This window comes from Procambarus clarkii, chromosome 78, assembly GCF_040958095.1.
Source record: "Procambarus clarkii isolate CNS0578487 chromosome 78, FALCON_Pclarkii_2.0, whole genome shotgun sequence".
Lineage (NCBI taxonomy): Eukaryota > Metazoa > Arthropoda > Malacostraca > Decapoda > Cambaridae > Procambarus > Procambarus clarkii.
The window spans coordinates 21,446,794-21,471,556 of NC_091227.1; the positions used below are offsets into that span (position 1 = coordinate 21,446,794).

The following is a 24,763-nucleotide window of genomic DNA, read 5'->3' on the forward strand; positions in this document are numbered from 1 at the left end:
TCATTATGTATGAGGTCAATTTTTTTTTATTGGAGTTAAAATTAACGTAGATATATGACCTAACCTAACCAACCCTACCTAACCTAACCTAACCTATCTTTATAGGTTAGGTTAGGTTAGGTAGCCGAAAACGTTAGGTTAGGTTTGGTAGACGAAAAACCATTAATTCATGAAAACTTGGCTTATTAGGCAAATTGGGCCTTCTATAGTAGGATGAGAAGTGCGTTCTGGCTACTAGGTACGACATATATATATATATATATATATATATATATATATATATATATATATATATATATATATATATATATATATATATATATATATATATATATGTGTGTATATGTTTTAGTATACTTTGGTATCATTCTTTCTTGTAAACATATGTTGTTAAATATGACCAAAAAAGTGAGATTAATAATTCAAACACGAATTTTCTCAATATTTCCTGTTTTTTTTTCTGGCAATGGTAATTAAAAAATCAATTCTCCAAAATTCATTTATATATCTAGTCTGACGCAAAGCTTGAACGCGTTTCGTAATAACTTATTACATTTTCAAAGACTTTAGTTCACACATACAACTGTAACTTGAAAACACTAAACAGAGTCAGCTAATCCGTGATACTTATTCTCGCATTTGGATGAGGTGATATGTTGCAACAGTTATGGATGGGGCGAACAAACTTGTGACAAATACAAGACAGAACACGAAACTGTAGGTATTCATTTAATATGAGAGCATAAGAATGGAAGTGACTGCAGAGGGCCTATTGGCCCATACTTCCTCCTGATGCTTCTATATTGGTGTGGAGTCTTGAAGTGGGTAGAATATAGTTGTGCATTAATTGGCTGTTGATTGCTGGTGTTGACTTTTTGATGTGTAGTGCCTCCTTTTTTTCCCCTCGAGTTTTCCATAAGAAAAAAAGAATTTTTTCATTTTTTCATGAAAAAATCTCCAAACACAAAGCAGAATGCCTTGAAAGAAGCCAACGTCGTCTATACTTTCAATTGCCCACTTGGGGACTGTAAGCCCCAAAGAACTGAGTATATAGGCAAGACAACAACGTCTCTTTCCAGGCGATTAAAAATACATAAACAACAGAGTTCCATAAAGGAACATATAATCTCCTCTCACAACCAGACCATCACCAGAGAAGTCTTAACAAACAACACAGAAATCATCGATAGGTACAGCGATAGCAGGCGGCTCGACATCTGCGAGGCTCTACACATCAAAAAGTAAACACCAGCAATTGTTAATTGGCAGTTGATTGCTGGTGTTGACTTTGATGTGTAGTGTCTCGCTGATGTCGAGTCTCCTGCTATCGTTGTATCTATCAATGATTTCTGTGTTGCTTGTTAAGATTTCTCAGGCGATGGTCTGGTTGTGAGAGGAGATTATATATTCCTTATGAGAAACTCTCCGGACACCAAACAGAACGCGTTGAAAGAAACCAACGTAGTCTATGCCTTTTAAATGTCCACTTGGGGACTGTCAGCCCCGAAGATCTCAGTATATAGGCATGACAACAACGTCTCTTTCTAGGCGATTAACAATGCACAAACAACAGGGCTCCATCGAGGAACCTGTAATCTCCTCTCACAACCAGACCATTACCAGAGAAAACTTAACAAGCAACACAGAAATAATCGATAGACTCTCTCTCTCAATCCTCAGACGAACGGAATGACGAGACGAACCAATCGTTCAGTAATAAATATGCTTGCAATTCTTGCAGAGAATGTTGCCACCACTTGGGATGAACAACTAGCCTATGTGCAGCTAGTTTTGAATATTGCTATACATCAATCAATTAACACCCAACTCCTGCTGTTCACCGGACATTCCTGTTACTTCCCATCTGGTCTGTTTAACTTACATAATGTTGTGTATGGAGAGGATTATCCTTCAGAGGTCATCTTTAGGATGAAAAATACTTTGAGAGGCAGCTGAAGTTTCCAACACAGCATGAGATCGTTATGCTTAGTACTATGAGAGGAAAGTACGACTTCTCGCATTAAAAGAGGACGGCCTCGTGTTGAGAGTAAATGAAGCGGCACCCGCCAGAGTAGAAAATTTGCACCTAGATGGCGGTACTCTTATAGTTATTAAGAGAGCAGGTCCTGTTAATTTTGTTATAAAAGGTGTGTTTGAGGACCAAGTTGAAAGAACGATACATATTAACTAATTAAAACATTATCACACTAGGAAGGAACTAGAACAAGAATCAGCAATTCTGATTCCTGACCCAGCTGAGCTAACTACTATATAGTTAAAGTATTGAGTCAGATGCAGAGAATGACCTGTCAACTCTCATCAGTAGTCAAGTTCAGTCTTGTTTCCCTCTATGGTAACAAGATCTTGAGCTGTGCAGTAGAGGTTAATTAACTTCCTTAGTCAGGTTAGTAGAGTTCATCAATTCCTATAGAGGCAATGGTGTGGATTTAGTAATTGTGCCTGATCCACGTAGCAGACTTTACCTTACTCTGAGGTTTCCAGCCTTTTAAAACCCAGAGTATAATCATGCTTCCGCCAGTTGTTTGTTGTATGACTTTCCCAGGTCTGATTGTACAACCTATTGCAGCCGGTCCAGTCACAGTTTACTTTAAAAATAAGTATTATATATTAAAATACGTGTTCAATTTATAACAAGGTTTGCCAGCTTGTGTATATGATATAGCAAACACAATTAACCAAGATGTTCCAAGACCTTTCTAAATAATGAAAGAATTAAGCCTCAATATGTAACTAAACTCATAAATAAAATATTGTAACTTCATTAGGTATACACTGACTTCTGCACTGAGGCTCTGGACACAAGGCAAAACAATCCATGCTTCCAAGGCTCACTTGTGTGATTCTGACTATTAGGTATGGTGATCTTTCGTAAATAAAGCTCACCATATACTACAATATGTCTATGCTTGTTGCTTTTATGAGTGTTGTCTATGCTTGTACATGTTAGTAAAATTTAAAAAAAAATAATGTAGGGGAAAAATATACATTACTGATATGCAAATTTTATTCAAATAAATATATTACAACCCAATCATAAAGTTCCACAGAAAGAAGCAATTTTTATAGTTTCGATATCACTGTACATAATAAATTGTATAAATAAGAACATTTGGGTACATTTTCTTCAGCAAACAAAGCAGTTGATAACTCAGCTAATACAATAATTGCTGACAGATAACTAATGCAAAAACTGGAAACATAACCCAAGTACGCAATAACTGGGACTAATTTTGATGAAGAGATACGTTCACTTCTATATGAGTCAGCTGGTGAAGCAACTATAATAACAACTTTGAAATAAATTTCCTGTGGAACAGACAACAAAAACCATCAAATAAAATATAGAGAACTCAACTGTAGTATACAGAATGCAGTGCATTTGTTCTCATTGCTTAATAACGAGTTACAGGTTGTGGAGCCATTCACCTCTACACCTGTAGGCCTGACTGTGGGAGTTGATCCATGTACCTTCTCAGTTGTCCTGGCTGCAGGTGTTCATCCATATACGAAATCAATTGACCTAATGGGTATTACAGTTCCACTTTTTCCAACAGTTGTCACCTTAGCTGCAAAACTTCGGTTTGCAGTTTGAAGGACAACATTTACTTCTTACCTACTGCTCCTCCTCTTCATCCAGAGTTTCCGGGAGGATTTGATGAACCTGGGGGACCAGAAGGTCCTGGGGGCCCAGGTGGTCCAGTACCACCAGTAGCTCCTGGAGGCCCTGAAGGACCTGGAGGCCCACTTACTCCTTGCGGTCCACTTGGACCTACAGCACCAGTTGCTCCTTGAGCTCCTGTTGCTCCAGAAGCTCCTGATGGTCCTGGAAGTCCAGTAGCTCCGTCTGCTCCTGGCGGTCCAGGTGCACCATTTGTTCCATTTACTCCTGCAGGTCCTGCTGGGCCTACAGGACCTACAGCTCCCTGAGACCCTGTGGCTCCTGGTGGTCCTGCAGATCCTGCTGGTCCAGGAAGTCCTGATGCACCTATAGATCCTGGAGGACCTTGAGAACCTGGTAGACCATTAGTACCATTAAAACCTGGTGCTCCGTTAGCACCGTTAATGCCATTGACTCCTGGAGGACCTGGAAGACCTGGGAGACCTTGGAACCCTTGAGCTCCTGTAGCACCGTCTTTGCCGTTAGTTCCATTAACGCCATTAGTACCTGGAACACCGTCTTTGCCGTTAGAACCATTAGTACCTGGAATACCGTTGGTGCCTGGATCTCCCCTCCTGCCTGGATTACCGGGTAACCCTGGAGCACCGTCCATACCGGGTGCACCGTTTGTGCCATTAGCACCGTCCTTGCCCGGAATGCCATTCTGACCTGCTGAACCGTTCATGCCTGGAGGACCGACCATACCAGGAGCGCCATCTTTGCCTGGAGGACCGGCCACTCCAGGAGAGCCATCCTTGCCTTGAGTACCATTTATGCCAGGAACACCATTTATACCGTTAGTACCGTTTGTGCCGGGCACTCCGTCTTTTGCGGGAGGACCTTGGGGACCTGCCGGACCTACAGGACCTACAGGACCTACAGGTCCTGGATGACCTGGTTTTCCATTAGCTCCAGGGCGACCTGGGTGACCAGGGGGACCGACCATACCACCATGGTGTGCTGGTCCACCATGGTGTGCTGGTCCACCATGGTGTGCTGGTCCACCATGCGTTCCTTCACCTGTAAGTAAAATATGCATAAGTCATTTCGCCTTCAGTGCACAATTCATATTATAAAAGGATGGCAACGTTGTTCCAATAGGATCAATGACTCTTGGTCCATGGGGAGAGAATGCAGGGAGGTTTCTGAAAGGTATTGGTTGAAGGCATTAGAAAACATTTCCTCTTAATATCCTTTATTTCCTCTTAACATTCACATTCAAAGTCCTCCGGGGCTATGTGTTCCTACAGTTTGATCAGAGGTGTTATATATATATATATATATATATATATATATATATATATATATATATATATATATATATATATATATATATATATATATATATATATATATATATATATATATATTAGTTGATTTTATACCCGCATTAGGTCAGGTGATAATACAATGAAGGTGAAAACATGGGGGGACAAACATAACAGTCTGCCATTCTTGGATGTACTAATAACAAAAACAGGAACCTCTTTAACCACCAACGTATATACCAAGCCCACCAACATAGGATTATGCCTGAACGGTAGAAGTGAGTGCCCCCAAAGATACAAAGCCAGTGTTCTCAATGCTTATATTCGTCGAGCGCTTACCCACTGCTCTGAATGGAGCAACGTGAGTAGAGAGTTTGAAAGAGTAACTCAGGTATTGGTGAACAACGGATATAGCAACGCGGAAATAAACGCTGCTATAAGAAGACACTTGGACCGTTGGTATAATTCAGAACCTAGAACAGAAACCACAACACCCCCAATAAAATTATATTACAAATCAACCATGCACAGTGAACATATAAAAGAGGAAAGAATAATGAAAGAAATAATCCGTAAAGGAGTAAAAAGCACTACTCCTAACCAAAACATAAACCTGATAATATTCTACAAAACCAAGAAGACTTCCGAACTCCTTATCAAAAACAGCCCGAAGCCGACGGAGAACCCTCTACAGCAGTCAAGCGTTGTATACATGTACACTTGCCCCCACGAAGGATGTAACCTTCAATGTAAGTACATAGGTATGACGTCGACCAAGCTGACGAGGCGTTTGACATGCCATCTTCAATCTGGTGCCCCTAGGAATCACATGAGACAAGCCCATGACATTACTCTAACAAGAGAAATGTTGAACAAGAATACTTGCATAATAGACAAAACCCAAGATTCAAGAAGATTACAAATTCTTGAGGCAATTCACATAAGAATAGAGCGACCTACCATGAACACCCAAATCACGGAACTATTTACTCTACCCACCATGAGAGTAAGGACAAGACAAGAACATATCGATGCCAACACAGAAGACAATGTCCAACATAACAGGCCAATTACACTGGATTAATCTTTGTGTTTAGATAGGAGATGCCTCGTATGGGCCAATAAGCCTTCTGCAGCCCCTATGTTTATCCCTTATGTATCCCCCCATATATATATATATATATATATATATATATATATATATATATATATATATATATATATATATATATATATATATATATATATATATATATATATATGACGATCATTGGTGCGGTGGTCACGGTACTGTGTACGTTTAGGGGTGATCCTGGACGGCATGGGTTCGAATCCTGGCCGGGTCAAAGAGTTCTTAGTGATACATATATATATATATATATATATATATATATATATATATATATATATATATATATATATATATATATATATATATATCACTATATATATATATATATATATATATATATATATAATATATATATATATGTATATATATTTATTTATTTATTTAATATAAGCATTCTCTCTTTTTTCACATGCGGTTTTTCTGCATACTTGGATCAGTGTTTTTGTGATTATTGTTGCATATATATATATATATATATATATATATATATATATATATATATATATATATATATATATATATATATATATATATATATATATATATATATATATATTTAAATAATAAAAAATATAATAAATACAAATAATAAAAATATAATAAAAAAAATATATTTATATATATATTTTATTTCTTTGTAAATAATATATAGCAAGAGAGATCTTATCTATTGCTAAAGACGACAGGCGAATAAATGGCGAAGTCCAGGAGTTAAAGATCACTTCTGAAAGTATATAATTAAATAAACAAACACAAGAGATCATTGGTTAATAATCCTAGTAAATGAGTTCTCGGCAGCTTTGTCATGTAATATTTACTGCATTAATTATTATTAGTGTTTGAAATCATCTCTGATCGGAGAGCATCCGGTTATACACACACACACACACATCTGCTCACGAGTACTTACAGCATTTTTCTCCTCTTGCGCATCCCTTGGCTTTAATCTTCTTACACTTGTATTTCTTGGGGTGACACTGTCCGCCCGTATCCTCGCAAGTGTTGCCTACATATCCGCCTCTGGTGTCCTGGCGACCAGCTCTCAGCTTCCTCACTTTATCTTTGGACTCCTTCAGCTGGTATGCTTTCTTGCTAATTCTCTTGTTCTTATTTCTTTTGAGTGGCTTCCGTTTCCTTTCATCCTTTTTTTCTCCGGAGGTTCTATTTATCTTTACGTTCTTGTTCTCTGTTAAATACATATGAGCATAGTATGATTAAAATAGACACGTGCAATACAATCTACTCATTCACACTAATATGCATCTGAGAAGGTACTGGCCCATATTACATAGTTACTTGTAAACAAAAAATGAAGGTTATGACGGAGGAAGTGTCAGAGTAGAGGGAGGGAACAAGCGGTTTACCCGCTGGGTTGTTATGATGGAGTTGTTATGTCAGGGTGGAGGGAGGTACCAAGCGGTTTACCCGCAGGGTTCGGTGTTAGAACCACTACATGAATTGGGTGTTAGATGGTTTACTGAGGTTTAATTAAACACAATTGGGATGATCTGAGGTTTGTGAGATGGGAGAAGAGACCAGAAGTACAGTCAACGAAGGTGCTAGTTACAGGAATTAAAAAAATGGACGTACTTGGGATTGGACAAAACAATAGCCTTAAAGCCAAATATTAACATACTCAAAACGAACAAACATAAGGATGGTTTCAAGAACGCAAGTAAGTAATCCTTTAGGTTTCAATACTAGGCATATGGTAGGCGAGTTCTAGAATATGCAGCTCCAGCATGGAACCTCTTACTTAATAACTATATGTTTTTCTTAGCAGATAGCTACTAAACATGTACCAGATATAACAAAAGGGCCACGAGGGAAGCTAAGAAAATTAAATCAAACGACATTGGTATCTACTGTAATCACAACGTACAATATGTTAAGGGGAGTAGTCAAAGTGGACAGAGACAGTCATTTTTCTAAGTGAGGGACAACAGAAAGAGTGGAAACTGTTGGAAGTTGGAAACAGTAGGGCCAGAAATATGGAAGGAAATACTGGTATTCAGTAAGAGTGATATACAAATGGAATGGACTTGAACGAGAGGTGGTGGTAAAACTGCCACCATCCACGGCTTCAAGAGCAAGTGTGACAGAGTACTGGAACTTCGGGAGGTATAAATATACGACTTAAACACATGATATGCCAGATATTCTTACATGAAACGTCAACCTGTTCAGAAATATTTAAAGTAAAAACTCAGAAGTGAATGGTAAAGCCTCACCGCGTGATGGAGTGTTAATGCAGCAGACTTCATCTTGCCCCCGGCAGCCATGTTGAGAAGAGGTGACGTCACAGGCTTTGGCGGGAACACATCTCCCGCCAGCCGCCTCACAGTCCCTCTTGCCGCCCTGCACAGATAACTATTGTTAACATTTTACATTTTATCTTGATAAATTTCTCCATAATAAACATTTTTTTTCTGGAGACACAATTATCATATTTTTTTGCTGCATCCCTATTTTTACTTTAATAATCTCTCGTGGTGTCAATTTCTGTGATCTCTTGTTATGTTGTTACTCGTGTCTAGGGGTAGGTACCCCCTACTTCTAGACACCTCTCATTTTCTATGAAAATACGACAGTTGTTTTATTTTCATACAACTGTCATTGTTTTCATACAACAACACTGTATAAACAGTGTATTTTTGTCTTAAACTATGTTTGTACCAATGTATGCTTACTGAGAAGGCAGTCAGATCTTGTGGTAACCCTCCCGTGGTTGACGGGCAAAAAGTTCAATACCAAGTACTGTATTAGTATGCGTGTCTTCGATATTGCTTTTAACGAAGAGGTTACAATGTACAATGTTACAATGTACCTAGTTGCACTCACCTAATTATGCTTGTGGGGGTTGCGCTCTGGCTCTTTGGTCTCGCCTCTCAACTGTCAACTGGTGTACAGATTCCTGAGCCTACTGGGCTCTGTCATATCTACATGTAAAACTGTGCATGGAGACTGCCTCCACCACATAATTGCCTAATGTATTCCATCTGTTAACTACTCGTGACACTGAAAAAGTTCCTTCCTACGTCCCTGTGGTTCATTTGGGTACTCAGTTTCCATCTGTGTCCCCTTATTCGCGTACCACCCGTGTTAAACAGTTTATGTTTATCTTCCTTGTCAATTCCTCTGAGAATTTTGTAGGTCTTGATCATGTCTCCATTTACTCCTCTGTCTTCCAGTGTCGTGAGGTACATTTCACGCAGCCTTTCTTCGTAACTCATGCCTCTTAGATCTGGGATTAGCCTAGTGGCATACCTCTGAACTTTTTGCAGTTTCGTCTTGTGCTTGACAAGGTACGGACTCCATGCTGGGGCCGCATACTCCAGGATTGGTCTTACATATGTGGTATACAAGGTTCTGAATAATTCCTTGCAAAGGTTCCTGAAGGAAGTTCTGATGTTAGCCAGCCTTGCGAACGCCTCAGATGTTACTCTTTTGATGTGGGTTTCAGGAGATAAGTTTGGTGTGATGTCAACTTTTAGATCTTTTTCTCGGTCCGTTTCATGAATGATTTCATCTCCCATTCGGTATCCTGTGTCTGGCCTCCTGTTTCCACTGCCTAGCTTTATTACCTTACGTTTACTCGGGTTGAACTTTAGTAGCCATTTGTTGGACCATTTATTCAGTTCGTCTAGGTCATCTTGTAGTCTCATACTATCTTCCTCCGTCTTAATCCTCCTTATAATTTTTGCATCATCAGCAAACAATGAGAGGAACGTTTCTGTACCCTCTAGGAGATCATTTACATATATCAGAAACAGTATAGGTCTGTGGACGACACCAGGTCTAGTCGGTGTTTAGTACCGTTTCTTGATAAATGTGAAAACGTATTTTATTTTTAGATGAATCTCAGTAGGAAAATTGGGGTCGGCTCAAATTTTATTAAATCCTCATGAAAATAGAAAAACAATTATTTAATTTTTCTTTCAAATTTAACTTTATCAGAAAATTTGACTGATATTTGGGTTTATTATGAAGAGTGATGGGAGAAGTTAAGAATAACTTGCTGATGTGAGTCAACTAGTTCAAATACAAGATAATCTTTCCTTCAACTGAATCGATTTAAAAGTTTGAAACTAAATTTTATTATTACTAATAAGGATATTGCTTCCAGAATACTTGAATATAAAATATGAAAGTTAGTCATGAGTATATGAACGAAGTAAGAAATATCTTAAGCTACAGTTTCTTGATACATTCTGTTGTACATCAACAAGTTTGTACACTAACGGACCGAAGCATAATATCGTTTGTTGGTACTTCAAAATGTTTGTGAACTAACCTGAACTTGTGACGACACCACCACCAGCAGCAGCAGCGCTCTTACTACCACCTTCATCATCCTGACCCAGGAGGCAAGTGTGTTGCTCTGGTGTTTGGGTTGGTCTTTTATAGTCCTGTTGGAATGCAAACGTCGCCGTGGAGTTGAAACCTGCAGGTGTTTCACCTACTATCCATCACCACTTATCTAATGAGGGTTTATGCCAACGTGCCACTTAACCTAAATGACAGACCGGAAAGTATAATATATATATATATATATATATATATATATATATATATATATATATATATATATATATATATATATGTATATATATATATATATATTAGTATATTTTGGTAGCAGTCTTTCCTGTAGACATATATTATTAAATATGACCGAAAAAGTAAGATTAATAATTCTAACACGAATTTTCTCGATCTTTCTTACGTTTCTTTTCACTGTTGATGGTAATTCAAAAATCAATTCTCCAAAATTCCCACAACCTTCCCACAACCAAACCATCACCAGAGAAATCTTAGCAAACAACACAGAAATCATCGATAGATACAGCGATAGCAGGCGGCTTGACGTCTGCGAGGCACTACACATCAAGAAGTCAACACCCGCAATCAACAGCCAATTAATGCACAACTATATTCTACCCACTTCAAGACTCCGCTCCAATATAGAAGCATCAAGAAATATGGGCCAATACAAATAGGGCTTCTGCAGATCCAGTCACCCGGCTGACACCTGTCATTAACGAGGTTGTCCTGGTCCAAAATGCTGTCAACACGGAGCAGTTGCCAGTTGTCAACAATTAAAATCATCGTGGGTCAGCTGCCTCAATGTCATCAACGTCCAGCAGCCGCGTCGTCAAGAGTGCAGGCAAACCGGAAGTGAATGGAGAGAGGCTCGCGAAGAAGTATGCCAGTTGCAGTACTTATCAGTCCCGTCTTCACATCTATGGCTACGTCATCTGATGTAACCGGAAGTGTAACGAGGTGATCACGTTACCAAAGGCAAGGTCTCCCTTCAGAGTGCTGTTGACTCACCAACAGGATGCACGCTTGCACCATCGGCCCTAAGTCAGCTGCACGAGGGTATACACGGAAGGTGTTTCGGCAAGTAGTTATGTGACAATAAGTAAACGCCGTAAGATGACGTCACCCAGGAGCTGAGGTCGGGACCCACCTGTCCTGCCACTACACCATCCACTTCAACTCCGCAAGATGTCTACTCCCGTCCCGAGAGACAGTTGTACGTCGAAGCTCTGCTCTACTGTTTGACAGACTTCTCTAACAGTCTCTTCCATCATGACTGCTTGCGAGCTATGAGACGAGTGATGAGCCCCGTGCTTCTTTAGCCAGGTCCACCCGGAGGCGAGAGGCCGACAACAGCTGTCATTTTTTAAGACTTTCCCAAGGAGATTCAGTAGAATAAGTCTTATTATTAAGAACGATACTTATATATCATAACTAATAGCGAGTTTACTTTAAAAATAAGTATTATATATTAAAATACGTGTTCAATTTATAACAAGGTTTGCCAGCTTGTGTATATGATATAGCAAACACAATTAACCAAGATGTTCCAAGACCTTTCTAAATGATGAAGGAATTAAGCCTCAATATGTAACTAAACTCATTAATAAAATATTGTAATTCCATTAGGTATACACTGATTTCTGCACTGAGGCTCTGGGCACAAGGCAAAACAATCCATGCTTCCAAGGCTCACTTGTCCGATTCTGACTATTAGGTATGGTGATCTTTCGCAAATATAGCTCACCATATACTACTATATGTCTCTGCTTGTTGCTATGAGATTTCTCTATGCTTGTACATGTTAGTAAAATCTTTTAAAAATAATGTAAGGAAAAAATATACATTACTGATATGCAAATTTTATTCAAATGAAGGTAAAGCAAATATAATAACAACTTTGAAATAAATTACCTGTGGAACAGACAACAAAAACCATCAAATAAAATATAGAGAACTCAACTGTAGTATACAGCATGCAGTGCGTTGGTTCTCATTGCTTAGTAACGAGTTACAGGTTGTGGAGCCATTCACCTCTACACCTGTAGGCCTGACTGTAGGAATTGATCAATGAACCTTCTCAGTTGTCCTCGCTGCAGGTGTTCATCGATATACGGAATCAATTTACCTAATTGGCATTACAGTTCCACTTTTTCCAACATTTCAGGCACCTTAGCTGCAAAATTTCGGTTTGCAGTTTGAAGGACAACTTTTACTTCGCAGGTACTACTACTACTCCTCCTCCTCCTCCTCCTCCTCCTCCTCCTCCTTCTCCTGATTTTCCGGGAGGACTGTTTGAACCTGGGGGACCAGAAGGTCCTGGGGGCCCAGGTGGTCCAGTACCACCAGTAGCTCCTGGAGGCCCTGAAGGACCTGGAGGCCCACTTACTCCTTGAGGTCCACTTGGACCTATAGCACCAGTTGCTCCTTGGGCTCCAGTAGCTCCAGAAGCTCCTGATGGTCCTGGAACTCCAGTAGCTCCTTGTGCTCCTGGCGGTCCAGGTGCACCATTCGTTCCATTTGCTCCTGCAGGTCCTGCTGGGCCTACAGGACCTACAGCTCCCTGAGACCCTGTGGCTCCTGGTGGTCCTGCAGATCCTGCTGGTCCAGGAGGTCCTGATGCACCTATAGATCCTGGAGGGCCTTGAGAACCTGGTAGACCATTAGTACCATTAAAACCTGGTGCTCCGTTAGCACCGTTAATGCCATTGACTCCTGGAGGACCTGGAAGACCTGGGAGACCTTGGAACCCTTGAGCTCCTGTAGCACCGTCTTTGCCGTTAGTTCCATTAACGCCATTAGTACCTGGAACACCGTCTTTGCCGTTAGAACCATTAGTACCTGGAATACCGTTGGTGCCCGGATCTCCCCTCCTGCCTGGATGACCGGGCAAGCCTGGAGCACCGTCCATACCGGGTGCACCGTTTGTGCCATTAGCACCGTCCTTGCCCGGAATGCCATTCTGACCTTGTGAACCGTTCATGCCTGGAGGACCGACCATACCAGGAGCGCCATCTTTGCCTGGAGGACCGGCCACTCCAGGAGAGCCATCCTTGCCTTGAGTACCGTTTATGCCAGGAACTCCATCTATACCGTTAATACCGTTTGTGCCAGGCACTCCGTCTTTTGCGGGAGGACCTTGGGGACCTACAGGACCTACAGGACCTGCAGGACCTGGAGGACCTGGTTTTCCATCATCTCCAGGGCGACCTGGGTGACCAGGGGGACCCACCATACCACCATGGTGTGCTGGTCCACCATGGTGTGCTGGTCCTCCATGGTGCGCTGGTCCACCATGGTGCGCTGGTCCGCCATTCGTTCCTTCACCTGTAAGTAAAATATGCATAAGTCAATTCGCCTTCAGTGCACAATTCATATTATAAAAGGATGGCAACGTTGTTCCAATAGAATCAGAGACCCTTGGTCCATGGGGAGAGAATGCAGGGAGGTTTCTGAAGGATATTGGTTGAAGGCATTAGGAAACATTTCCTCTTAATATCCTTTATTTCCTCTTAAAATTCACATTCAAAGTCCTTCGGGGCTATGTGTCCCTACAGTTTGATCAGAGGTGTTTTATATATATATATATATATATATATATATATATATATATATATATATATATATATATATATATATATATATATATATATATAAATATATATATATATATATATATATATATATATATATATATATGTATATATATATAATATATATATAATATATATATAATATATATATAATATATATATAATATATATATATAATATATATAATATATATATATATATATATATATATATATATTATATATATATATATATATATATATATATATATTATATATGTAATATATATATATATATATATTATATATATTATATATATTTATATATATATATATATATATATATATATATATATATATATATACATATATATATATATATATATATATATATATATATATATATATATATATATATATATATATATATATATATATATATTTATTTAATATAAGCATTTTCTCTTTTTCACATGCAGTTTTTCTGCATACTTGGATCAGTGTTTTTGTGATTATATTTTATTTTTTTGTAAATAATATATAGCAAGAGAGGTCTGATCTATTGCCAAAGACGACAGGCGAATAAATGGCGAAGTCCAGGAGTTAAAGATCACTTCTGAAAGTATATAATTAAATAAACAAACACAAGAGATCATTGGTTAATAATCCTAGTAAATGAGTTCTCGGCAGCGTTGTCATGTAATATTTACTGCATGAATTATTATTAGTGTTTGAAATCATCACTGATCGGAGAGCATCCGGTTATACACACACAGGGGCCTCGTAGCCTGGTGGATAGCGCGCAGGACTCGTAATTCTGTGGCGCGGGTTCGATTCCCGCAAGAGGCAGAAACAAATGGGCAGTTTCTTTCACCCTAAGTGCCCCTGTTACCTAGCAGTAAATAGGTACCTGGGAGTTAGTCAGCTGTCACGGGCTGCTTCCTGGGGTGTGTGTGTGGTGTGTGGGGGAAAAAAAAAATAAGTAGTTAGTAAACAGTTGATTGACAGTTGAGAGGCGGGCCGAAAGAGCAAAGCTCAACCCCCGCAAAACACAACTAGTAAACACACACACACACACACACCAGCTCACGAGTACTTACAGCATTTTTCTCCTCTTGCGCATCCCTTGGCTTTAATCTTCTTACACTTGTATTTCTTGGGGTGACACCGTCCGCCCGTATCCTCGCAAGTGTTGCCTCCTCCGTATTTGTCGTCACCTTCATCTCTGGTGTCATGGCGACCAGCTCTCAGCTTCCTCACTTTATCTTTGGACTCCTTCAGCTGGTATGCTTTCTTGCTAATTCTCTTGTTCTTATTTCTTTTGAGTGGCTTCCGTTTCCTCTCAATCTTTTTTTCTCCGGAGGTTCTATTTATCTTTACGTTCTTGTTCTCTGTTAAATATGTGAGCATAGTATGATTAAAATAGACACGTGCAATACAATCTACTCATTCACACTAATATGCATCTGAGAAGGTACTGGCCCATATTACATAGTTACTTGCAAACAAAAAATGAAGGTTATGATGGAGGAAGTGTCAGAGTAGAGGGAGGGAACAAGCGGTTTACCCGCTGGGTTGTTATGATGGAGTTGTTATGTTAGGATGGAGGGAGGTAACAAGCGGGTTACCCGCAGGGTTCGGTGTTAGGACCACTACAAGAATTGGGTGTTAAATGCTTTACTGAGGTTTGATTAAACACAATTGGGAAGATCTGAGGTTTGTGAGATGGGAGAAGAGACCAGAAGTAGAGTCAACGAGGGTGCCAGTTACAGGAATTTAAAAATTAGACGTACTTGGGATTGGACAAAACACTAGCCTTAAAGGCAAATATTAACATACTCAAAACGAACAAACATGGGGATGGCGTTCAAGAACGCAAGCAAGAAATCCTTTAGGTTTCAGTACTGGGCGTATGGTAGGCCAGTTCTAGAATATGCAGCTCCAGCATGGAACCCTTACTTAATAACTAGAAGTTTTTCTTAGTAGATAGGCCACTAGACATGTACCAGATATAACAAAAGGGCCACGAGGGAAGCTAAGAAAATTAAATCAAACGACATTGGTATCTACTGTAATCACAACGAACAATATGTTAAGGGGAGTAGTCAAAGTGGACAGAGTCATATTTCCAAGTGAGGGACAACAGAAAGTGTGGAAACAGTTGGAAGTTGGAAACAGTAGGACCAGAAATATGGAAGGAAATACTGGTATTCAGTAATAGTGATATACAAATGGAAGGAACTTGAACGAGAGGTGGTAGTGAAACTGCCACCATCCACGGCTTCAAGAGCAAGTGTGACAGAGTACAGGAACTTCGGGAGGTATAAATATACGACTTAAACACAAGATATGCCAGATATTCTTACATGAATCGTCAGCCTGTTCAGAAATATTTAAAGTAAAAACTCAGAAGTGAATGGTAAAGCCTCACCGCCTGATGGAGTGTTAATGCAGCAGACTTTATCTTGCCCCTGGCAGCCATGTTGAGAAGAGGTGACGTCACAGGCTTTGGCGGGAACACATCTCCCGCCAGCCGCCTCACAGTCCCTCTTTCCGCCCTGCACAGAAAACTATTGTTAACATTTTACGTTTTATCATGATAAATTTCTTCATAATAAACATTTATTTTCTGGATACACAATTATCATATTTTTTACCGCATTCCTATTTTTACTTTAGTAATCTTTCGTGGTGTCAGTTTCAGTGATCCCTTGTTATGTTGTTACTTGTGACTAGAGGTAGGTACTCCTACCTCAAAGATACCTCTTGAGGTACTGAGGTTCTATGAAAATACGACAGTTGTTATATTTTCATACAACTACATTGTATAGACAGTGTATTTTTGTCTTGAAGTATGTTTGTAGTCAGCTATTCAGTCAGATCTTGTGGTTACTCTCCCGTGGTTGACGGGCAAGAAGTTCAACACGAAAGTACCTTATTATTATCCGAGTCTTCGTCAGTGCTTTTAACGAAGAGGGTTACAATGTATTCACCTAGTTATACTTGCGGGGTTTGAGCTCTGGCTCTTTGGTCCCGCCTCTCAACTGTCCATCAATTGGTGTACATATTCCTGAGCCTACTGGGCTCTATCATATCTACATTTAAAACTGTGTATGGAGACTGCCTCCACCACATTACTGCCTAATGCATTTCACAAGACACTGAAAAAGTTCTTTCTAACGTCCCTGTGGCTCATTTTGGTATTCAGTTTCCATCTGTGTCCCCTTGTTCGCGTACCACCCGTGTTAAACAGTTTATGTTTATCATCCTTGTCAATTCCTCTGAGAATTTTGTAGGTATTGATCAAGTCTCCACTTCCTCCCCTGTCGTCCAGTGTCGTGAGGTGCATTTCACGCAGCCTTTCCTCGTAACTCATGCCTCTTAGATATGGAATTAGTCTAGAGGCATACCTCTGAACTTTTTGCAGTTTCGTTTGGTGCTTGACACGATACGGACTCCATGCTGGGGTCGCATACTCCAGGATTGGTCTTACATATGTGGTATACAAGGGTTCTGAATGATTCCTTGCACAGGTTCCTGAAGGCAGTTCTGATATTAGGCAGCCTTGCATTCGCCGCAGATGTTAGTCTTTTGATCTGGGCTTCAGGAGATAAGTTTGGTGTGATGTCAACTTTTAGATCGTTTTCTCGGTCCGTTTCATGAAGGACTTCATCTACCATTCGGTATCCTGTGTCTGGCCTGTTTCCACTGCTTAGCTTCATTACCTTACGTTTACTCGGGTTGAACTTTAGTAGCCATTTGTTGGACTATTTACTCAGTTTGTCTAGGTCATCTTGTAGCCTCATACTATCTTCCTCCGTCTTAATCCTCCACATAATTTTTGCATCATCAGCAAACAATGAGAGGAACGATTCTGTACCCTCTGGGAGATCATTACATATATATCAGAAACAGTATAGGTCCAAGGACTGAACCCTGCTGGACTCCACTAGTGACTTCTCGCTAATCTGAGGCCTTACCCGTCACAGTGACTCGCTGGCTTCTGTTTCTTTGGTTCTCCCTTATCCAATGGAGCAGTTTCCTATTTACTCCTGCCTGCATCTCCAACTTTTGCACTTGCCTCCTGTGTGGTACTGTGTCAAAGGCTTTTTGGCAATCCAAAAATATAGTCTGAACATCCTATCTTTCTTGCCTGATTTTTGTTGCCTGATCGTAGAATTCAATTAATCCTGTGAGGCATGACTTGCCATCCTTGAAGGCATGTTGATGTTGTGTCACAAAGTTCCTTCGCTCCAGATGTTCCACCTGCTTTTTCCGCACAATCTTCTCCATCAACTTGCTTGGTATGCAAGTTGGGGATACTGGCCTGTAGTTCAGTGCCTCCTGTCTATCTCCTTTCTTGTATATCGGGACAATGTGTGTTAGAACAGGCGGGATAAATTGGTAAATGTTTATACAATTAGCCAATCATGGGAGTATTCATACAACTACCCCATCACGGGAGTATTGATACAACCACCCCGTTACCAGAGTATTCATACAACCACCCCGTCACGGGAGTATTCATACAACTACCCCGTTACCGACTATTCATACACCAATCCGTCAAACGAGTATTCATACAACTACCCCCGTCACAAGATATCATCACTAATCCTTCCCAATATCTTTTGTTCGACAAATATCTGTAAATAATCAGATGTTTATAACGCCATAAAACAGTCACCAGGTCTAGTCGGTGTTTAGTACCGCTTTTTGATAAATGGGAAAATGTTTTTGATTTTTAGATGAATCTCAGTAGGAAAATTGGGGTCGGTTCAGATTTGATTAAATCCTCATGAAAATTGAAAAACAATTATTTAAATTTTCTTTCCAATATAACTTGATCGGAAAATTTTACTGATGTTTGGATTTATCATGAAGAGTGACGGGAGAAGTTAAGAATAACTTGCTGATGTGAGTCAACTAGTTCAAATACAAGATAATCTTTTCTTCAACTGAATCGATTTAAAAGTTTGAAACTAAGTTTTATTATTAATAATAAGGATATTGCTTCCAGAATACTTGAATATGAAATATGAAAGTTAGTCATGAGTATATGAACGAAGTAAGAAATATGTTAATCTACAGTTTCTTGATACATTCTCTTGTACATCAACAAGTCTGTACACTAACGGACCGAATCCTAATATCGTTTGTTGGTACTTCAAAATGTTTGTGGACTAACCTGAACTTGTGACGACACCACCACCAGCAGCAGCAGCGCTCTTACTACCACATTCATCGTCCTGATCCAGGAGGCAAGTGTGTTGCTCTGGTGTTTGGGTTGGTCTTTTATAGTCCTGTTGAAATACAAACGTATTCATGGACTACAAACCTGCAGGTGTTTCACCTATGATCAAACACCACGCATCTAATGATGGTTTATGCCAAGGTGCAACTTAACATAAATGACAGACCAGAAAGTATAATATATAAATATATATATATATATATATATATATATATATATATATATATATATATATATATATATATATATATATATGTATATATGTATATGTCGTACCTAGTAGCCAGAACGCACTTCTCAGCCTACTATGCAAGGTCCGATTTGCCTAATAAGCCAAGTTTTCATGAATTGTTTTTCGACTACCTAACCTACCTAACCTAACCTAACCTAACTTTTTTGGCTACCTAACCTAACCTAACCTACAGAGATAGGTTAGGTTAGGTTAGGTAGGGTTGGTTAGGTTCGGTCATATATCTATGTTAATTTTAACTCTAATAAAAAAAAATTGACCTCATACATAATGAAATGGCTAGCTTTATCATTTCATAAGAAAAAAAAATAGAGAAAATATATTAATTCAGGAAAACTTGGCTTATTAGGCAAATCGGGCCTTGCATAGTAGGCTGAGAAGTGCGTTCTGGCTATTAGGTATATATATATATATATATATATATATATATATATATATATATATATATATATATATATATATATATATATATATATATATATAGGGGTACCACCTCTGGTGCAAGTGTAGGGACCCATAGCCTCGGAGAAGAAAATAAAGAGTACTCAGAGAAGACCTTGTGGATCCTCACTGAACTCTTTGATATTTTGTTCTCCTACCACCCCTATTCATTTGGTATGTGTGTATATTTATCTAACTTTATTTGAAAATGTCATTACACAGAAAAAGTTACAATATTGATTACATGCAGGGTACAAGGCTGCTTGTCACAAGTTGAACAGCTCCTCCAGCTCCTCAGATGGCGGGCAGGAACCATGGATGCAGTGAGCATTTCCTCTCTGGATTGCCACACTAAGGCGCTGAAAAAGAAAACTGGCAGCTCTAGGGTCTCTAGTTGTTTCGATTAGCTTAGACCCCAACTCCTTCAAAAAGCTTGCAGCACTTTTACCCCCATATATATATATATATATATATATATATATATATATATATATATATATATATATATATATATATATATATATATATATATATATATATATATATATATATACACACACACAACTGTAACCTGAAAACACTAAACAGAGTTTTACTTTACTAAAACAGAGTTACTAAACAGAGTTAGTTTCACTAAACAGCTTATCCGTCTTACATATACTCGCACTTGGGTGAGGTGATATGGTGCAACAGTTTTGGATGAGATGAACAAATTTGTGACAAATGGAAGACAGAACACGAAACAATGAGTATTAGTTGGATATGAGAGCATAGAGTGGAAGTAACTGCCGAGGGCCTATTGGCCCATACTTCCTCTTGATGCTTCTATATTGGTTCGGAGTCTTGAAGTGGGTAGAATATAGTTGTGCATTAATTGGCTGTTGATTGCTGGTGTTGACTTTTTGATGTGTAGTGCCTCGCAGATGTCGAGCCGCCTGCTATCGTTGTATCTATCAATGATTTTTGTGTTGTCTGTTAAGACTTCTCTGGTGATGGTCTGGTTGTGAGAGGAGATTATGTGTTCGTTTATGGAGCCCTGTTTCTTATGCATTGTTAATCGCCTGGAAAGAGACATTTTTGTCTTGCCTATATACTGAGTTCTTTGGGGCTTACAGTCCCCAAGAGGGCATTTGAAGGTATAGACGACGTTGATCTCTTTCAAGGCATTCTGCTTTGTGTCTGGAGAGTTTTTCACGAGTAGATTGGCCGTTTTTTTGGTTTTATAGTAAATCGTCAATAGTATTTTCTGTTTTTTGTCTTTAGGGATAACGTTCCTATCAACAATATCTTTCAGGACCCTTTCCTCCGTTTTATGAGCTGTCGAGAAGAAGTTCCTGTAAAATAGTCTAATAGGAGGGTTCATGTGTTGTATTAGTTGACTCTTCAGAGATTGCATAGCGTTTTACCTTTCTTTTTTATGATGTCTTCAACAAAACTATTAGAGAAGCCGTTGTTGACTAGGACCTGCCTTACCCTACAGAGTTCCTCGTCTACTTGCTTACATCCTGAGCTGTGGCTGAGAGCACGGTCGATGTAAACATTGACAACACTCCTCTTGTATGAGTCTGGGCAGTCACTATTGACATTGAGGCACATTCCTATGTTTGTTTCCTTAGTGTAGACTGCAGTGTGGAAGCCTCCGCCCCTTTCCGTGACTGTTACATCCAGAAAGGGCAGCTTCCCATCCTTCTCCATCTCGTAAGTGAAACTCAACACAGAATTCCGCTCGAATGCCTCCTTTAGCTCCTTCAGACGTCGGACATCAGGTACTTGTGTAAAAATGTCGTCAACATACCTGCAGTATATGGCAGGTTTCAAGTCCATGTCAACTAAGACCTGTTCAATGGTGCCCATGTAGAAGTTCGCAAACAGGTCACCTAGGGGAGAACCCATGGCGACCCCCATCGACTTGCTTATTCATATGCCCATTTGGACTTAAGAAGGGTGCCTCTTTAGTGCAGGCTTGGAGTAACTTTCTTAGTATGTTTTCTTGTATGTCAAGAGGAGTACAAGCCAGATCATAATACATTCTGTCCATTATCATCCCGATGGTTTCATCCACAGGTACGTTGGTAAACAGTGACTCTCCATCCAAAGAGGCTCTTATCCCTATGGCCCGTGCTCCTTGCAGTAAGTCAACGAATTCCTTTGGAGACTTCAGGCTGAAAGCACAAGCTACATAAGGATTCAGCAAGCATTTAAGTCGCTTAGCCAGTCTGTATGTGGGTGTGGGTATCTGGCTGATGATTGGCCGAAGTGGGTTTCCAGGCTTGTGGGTCTTGACATTCCCATACGAATAACTAGGTTTGTATTCCCAAATAACCTTTGGCAGGTGGAGTCCGTGTTTTTTGGTGTTCACAGATCAATCTGTTTACCTTCGTTTTCAATTCGGCTGTAGTGTCCTTCGTTACCCTTTTGGAATTTAGTTTGATCAGAGAGTATGAGGTTAATTTTTGCCAGATATTCGTCTCTTTTAAGAATAACGTATATTATCACCTCTCCTGACTACTATCTTCTTATTCTCACGAAGACTCTTAGCTGCCTCTTTGAGCTCGGGGGACAGTATGGTGCTTCTGTAGTCACCTCGAATCTTTCCTCCTTCTGCAATAAGTGCCGCTTGCAAGGTGTCTTTAGTGGTAACCTTCTTTTGCGTCTCGAGGTCGATTATGTCGTCCAATAGGATCTCCCGCTCCACTTTCCGGGCCATTTCACTTGGTCTGGACATAACCTAACAAAGTGGAGTTGGAGTGGAGTGGAAAGTGGAAGTGCACAAACAACAGGGCTCCATCAAGGAACATATAATCTCCCCTCACAACCAGACCATCACCAGAAAAATCTTAACAAGCAACACAGAAATCATCGATAGTCACGCTGGAATGATCCTGAGTGAGTTGAAATGGCTATCTGTAACTGTCTGGAATTAACTAGCATGGCGGAGTGCATGAGATAGAGCCTTCAGACACAAATAGGTATGTATCTTACTGGAATTGACTGGAATTGCATGCTGGAATAGGTTGTTTTAGCTTAAATTGCAATGGCAATGTTCAAGATCTTGAGCCTTCAGTCACAAATAGATGAACTCGATATGCACCCCAGGGGAGGCCTAAAGTCTCAATTGGGTACCAGTTGTATGTGCTTGAGATTCTCCTTTATTGCAGGTGTTTAATAGCTTTGTGGTTATAGTCACCGACTACCGCTCTGGCGGTCGCGGCTCCGGTAGTCCCAGTGAATGAAATAATGTTATTAGAAAAGGATTTTGTTTGCATTTTGTATTTAAGGGGGTACCGCTGTGGCTGGAAGAAGGGAACCCTTAGTCGCAAGAGAAGAGCACACACAATGCATTAGAGGGGAATTTAGTATATTTTATGTTATGTGTTTAATCTAGGTGATCAATTTAAAAGTATATACAATACTGTAATGCCGAAAAATGAAATCAGATTGTAATTTTTGTGTCTTATAGTTCAAATTAATTGGTTGAGTTTTATATATTTGATTTAGTATGAATTAATTTAATGTATAGGTTGATAATTTATAAAATAATTGATAACTTTCTGGGTAAATTTTATTGCGTAGTTTAAGATTGTTGGTATCATCCATTGATTCAATCTAAGCAATTATACAATATCTTATGACAATTGTATATATTAAGAAAATGTTTAATACAAGTTACAAACGCTCAGAGCATATATTGTTAGCAAAGCAGATACAAATCTCTAAGTAAAAGTTAGAAGGTTTACGTAAAGTCAGAAGAAGTCTGGAGGTCACTTGGCCGGGAGCGGTGTCCTTAAGAAGGTTGTAGTGTGGGAACTGTTGAATCGTTATCTTGAGTTATCTTGAGATGATTTCGGGGCTTTAGTGTCCCCGCGGCCAGGTCCTCGACCAGGCCTCCACCCCCAGGAAGCAGCCCGTGACAGCTGACTAACACCCAGGTGCCTATTTTACTGCTAGGTAACAGGGGCATAGGGTGAAAGAAACTCTGCCCATTGTTTCTCTCCGGCGCCCAGGATCGAAGCCGGGACCACAGGATTACAAGTACAGCGTGCTGTCCGCTCGGCCGACCGGCTCCCTATCGTGGCGTAACCAAAACAATCGTGATAAGAGAAAGGTTCCCAGGAAGTTGGATAGCTGCGTGATGAATCCAGCCCCCTGGATATTACGGTGTACTTCCTGCAGTAAGTACGCAATCCAGTAGCTGGCGAGACTCTGACATGACTATCACAGAGTCCCTCCTGCAGTCCCTCTCACGGTCAAACTGATCTACATTGTTGTTGAAAGTAAAGGTTGTCACTTGCTGTTTTCGGTTGTCTTAATATATGCTTAATAAAAGGGGGGTACCAGGAGTTGCTCCGTTCATCATCGCACACGCACACACACACACACACACACACACACACACACATACACACACATACACACACATACACACACACACACACACACACACACACACACACACACACACACACACACACACACACACACACACACACACACACACACACACACACACACACACACACACACACACACACACACACACACACACACACACACACACACACACACACACACACACATACAGTGTGTGTTTTTGGACCAAAGAGCCAAAGCTCAACCCCCGCAAGCACAAATAGGTGAGTACACACATTCTCTGCTATACAGCTTTGTATTAATTTCATATTAATTATTTATTTTAATATTATTCTTTCAAGTTAGATTATTCCTTTTAATATTTGAATTAATTTAATATTTTGTTTAATTTCTTGCTAATATTTAGTTGAAAAATCAAAACTATATGTCAGTAAAAACTTTTCAAAATAATGTAAGGAAAATAAAATACATTAC

At 39.6% G+C, this 24,763-nt stretch overlaps 1 protein-coding gene across 1 annotated transcript; it reads right to left on the reverse strand.

Moving 5' to 3' along the window:
• Positions 1–3,053: 3,053 nt before the first annotated feature.
• LOC123745997 (collagen alpha-1(I) chain-like) lies at positions 3,054–21,811 on the reverse strand. Its single transcript, XM_069314387.1, has 9 exons — positions 21,714–21,811; positions 19,162–19,276; positions 16,405–16,531; positions 15,074–15,364; positions 12,636–13,729; positions 10,374–10,523; positions 8,311–8,437; positions 6,990–7,265; positions 3,054–4,699 (listed from the first exon to the last, which is right to left on the reverse strand). The coding sequence occupies exons 1-9, from the start codon at positions 21,809–21,811 to the stop codon at positions 3,651–3,653; spliced, it is 3,327 nt and encodes a 1,108-aa protein (XP_069170488.1). The 3' UTR covers positions 3,054–3,650.
• Between the last annotated feature and the right edge of the window lie 2,952 nt (positions 21,812–24,763).

Excerpts from the sequence above, each read along its gene's own strand:
- LOC123745997 (XM_069314387.1), bottom strand. The coding sequence starts at position 21,811 with ATGGGTTCTCCCCTAGGTGACCTGTTTGCGAACTTCTACATGGGCACC. Across the intron at positions 15,365-16,404 it reads CATTAACACTCCATCAGGCG|AGAACAAGAACGTAAAGATA; the intron begins GTGAGGCTTTAC and ends CATATTTAACAG. Across the intron at positions 4,700-6,989 it reads CGCAAGAGGAGAAAAATGCT|GTGAAGGAACGCATGGTGGA; the intron begins GTAAGTACTCGT and ends TTTTACTTACAG.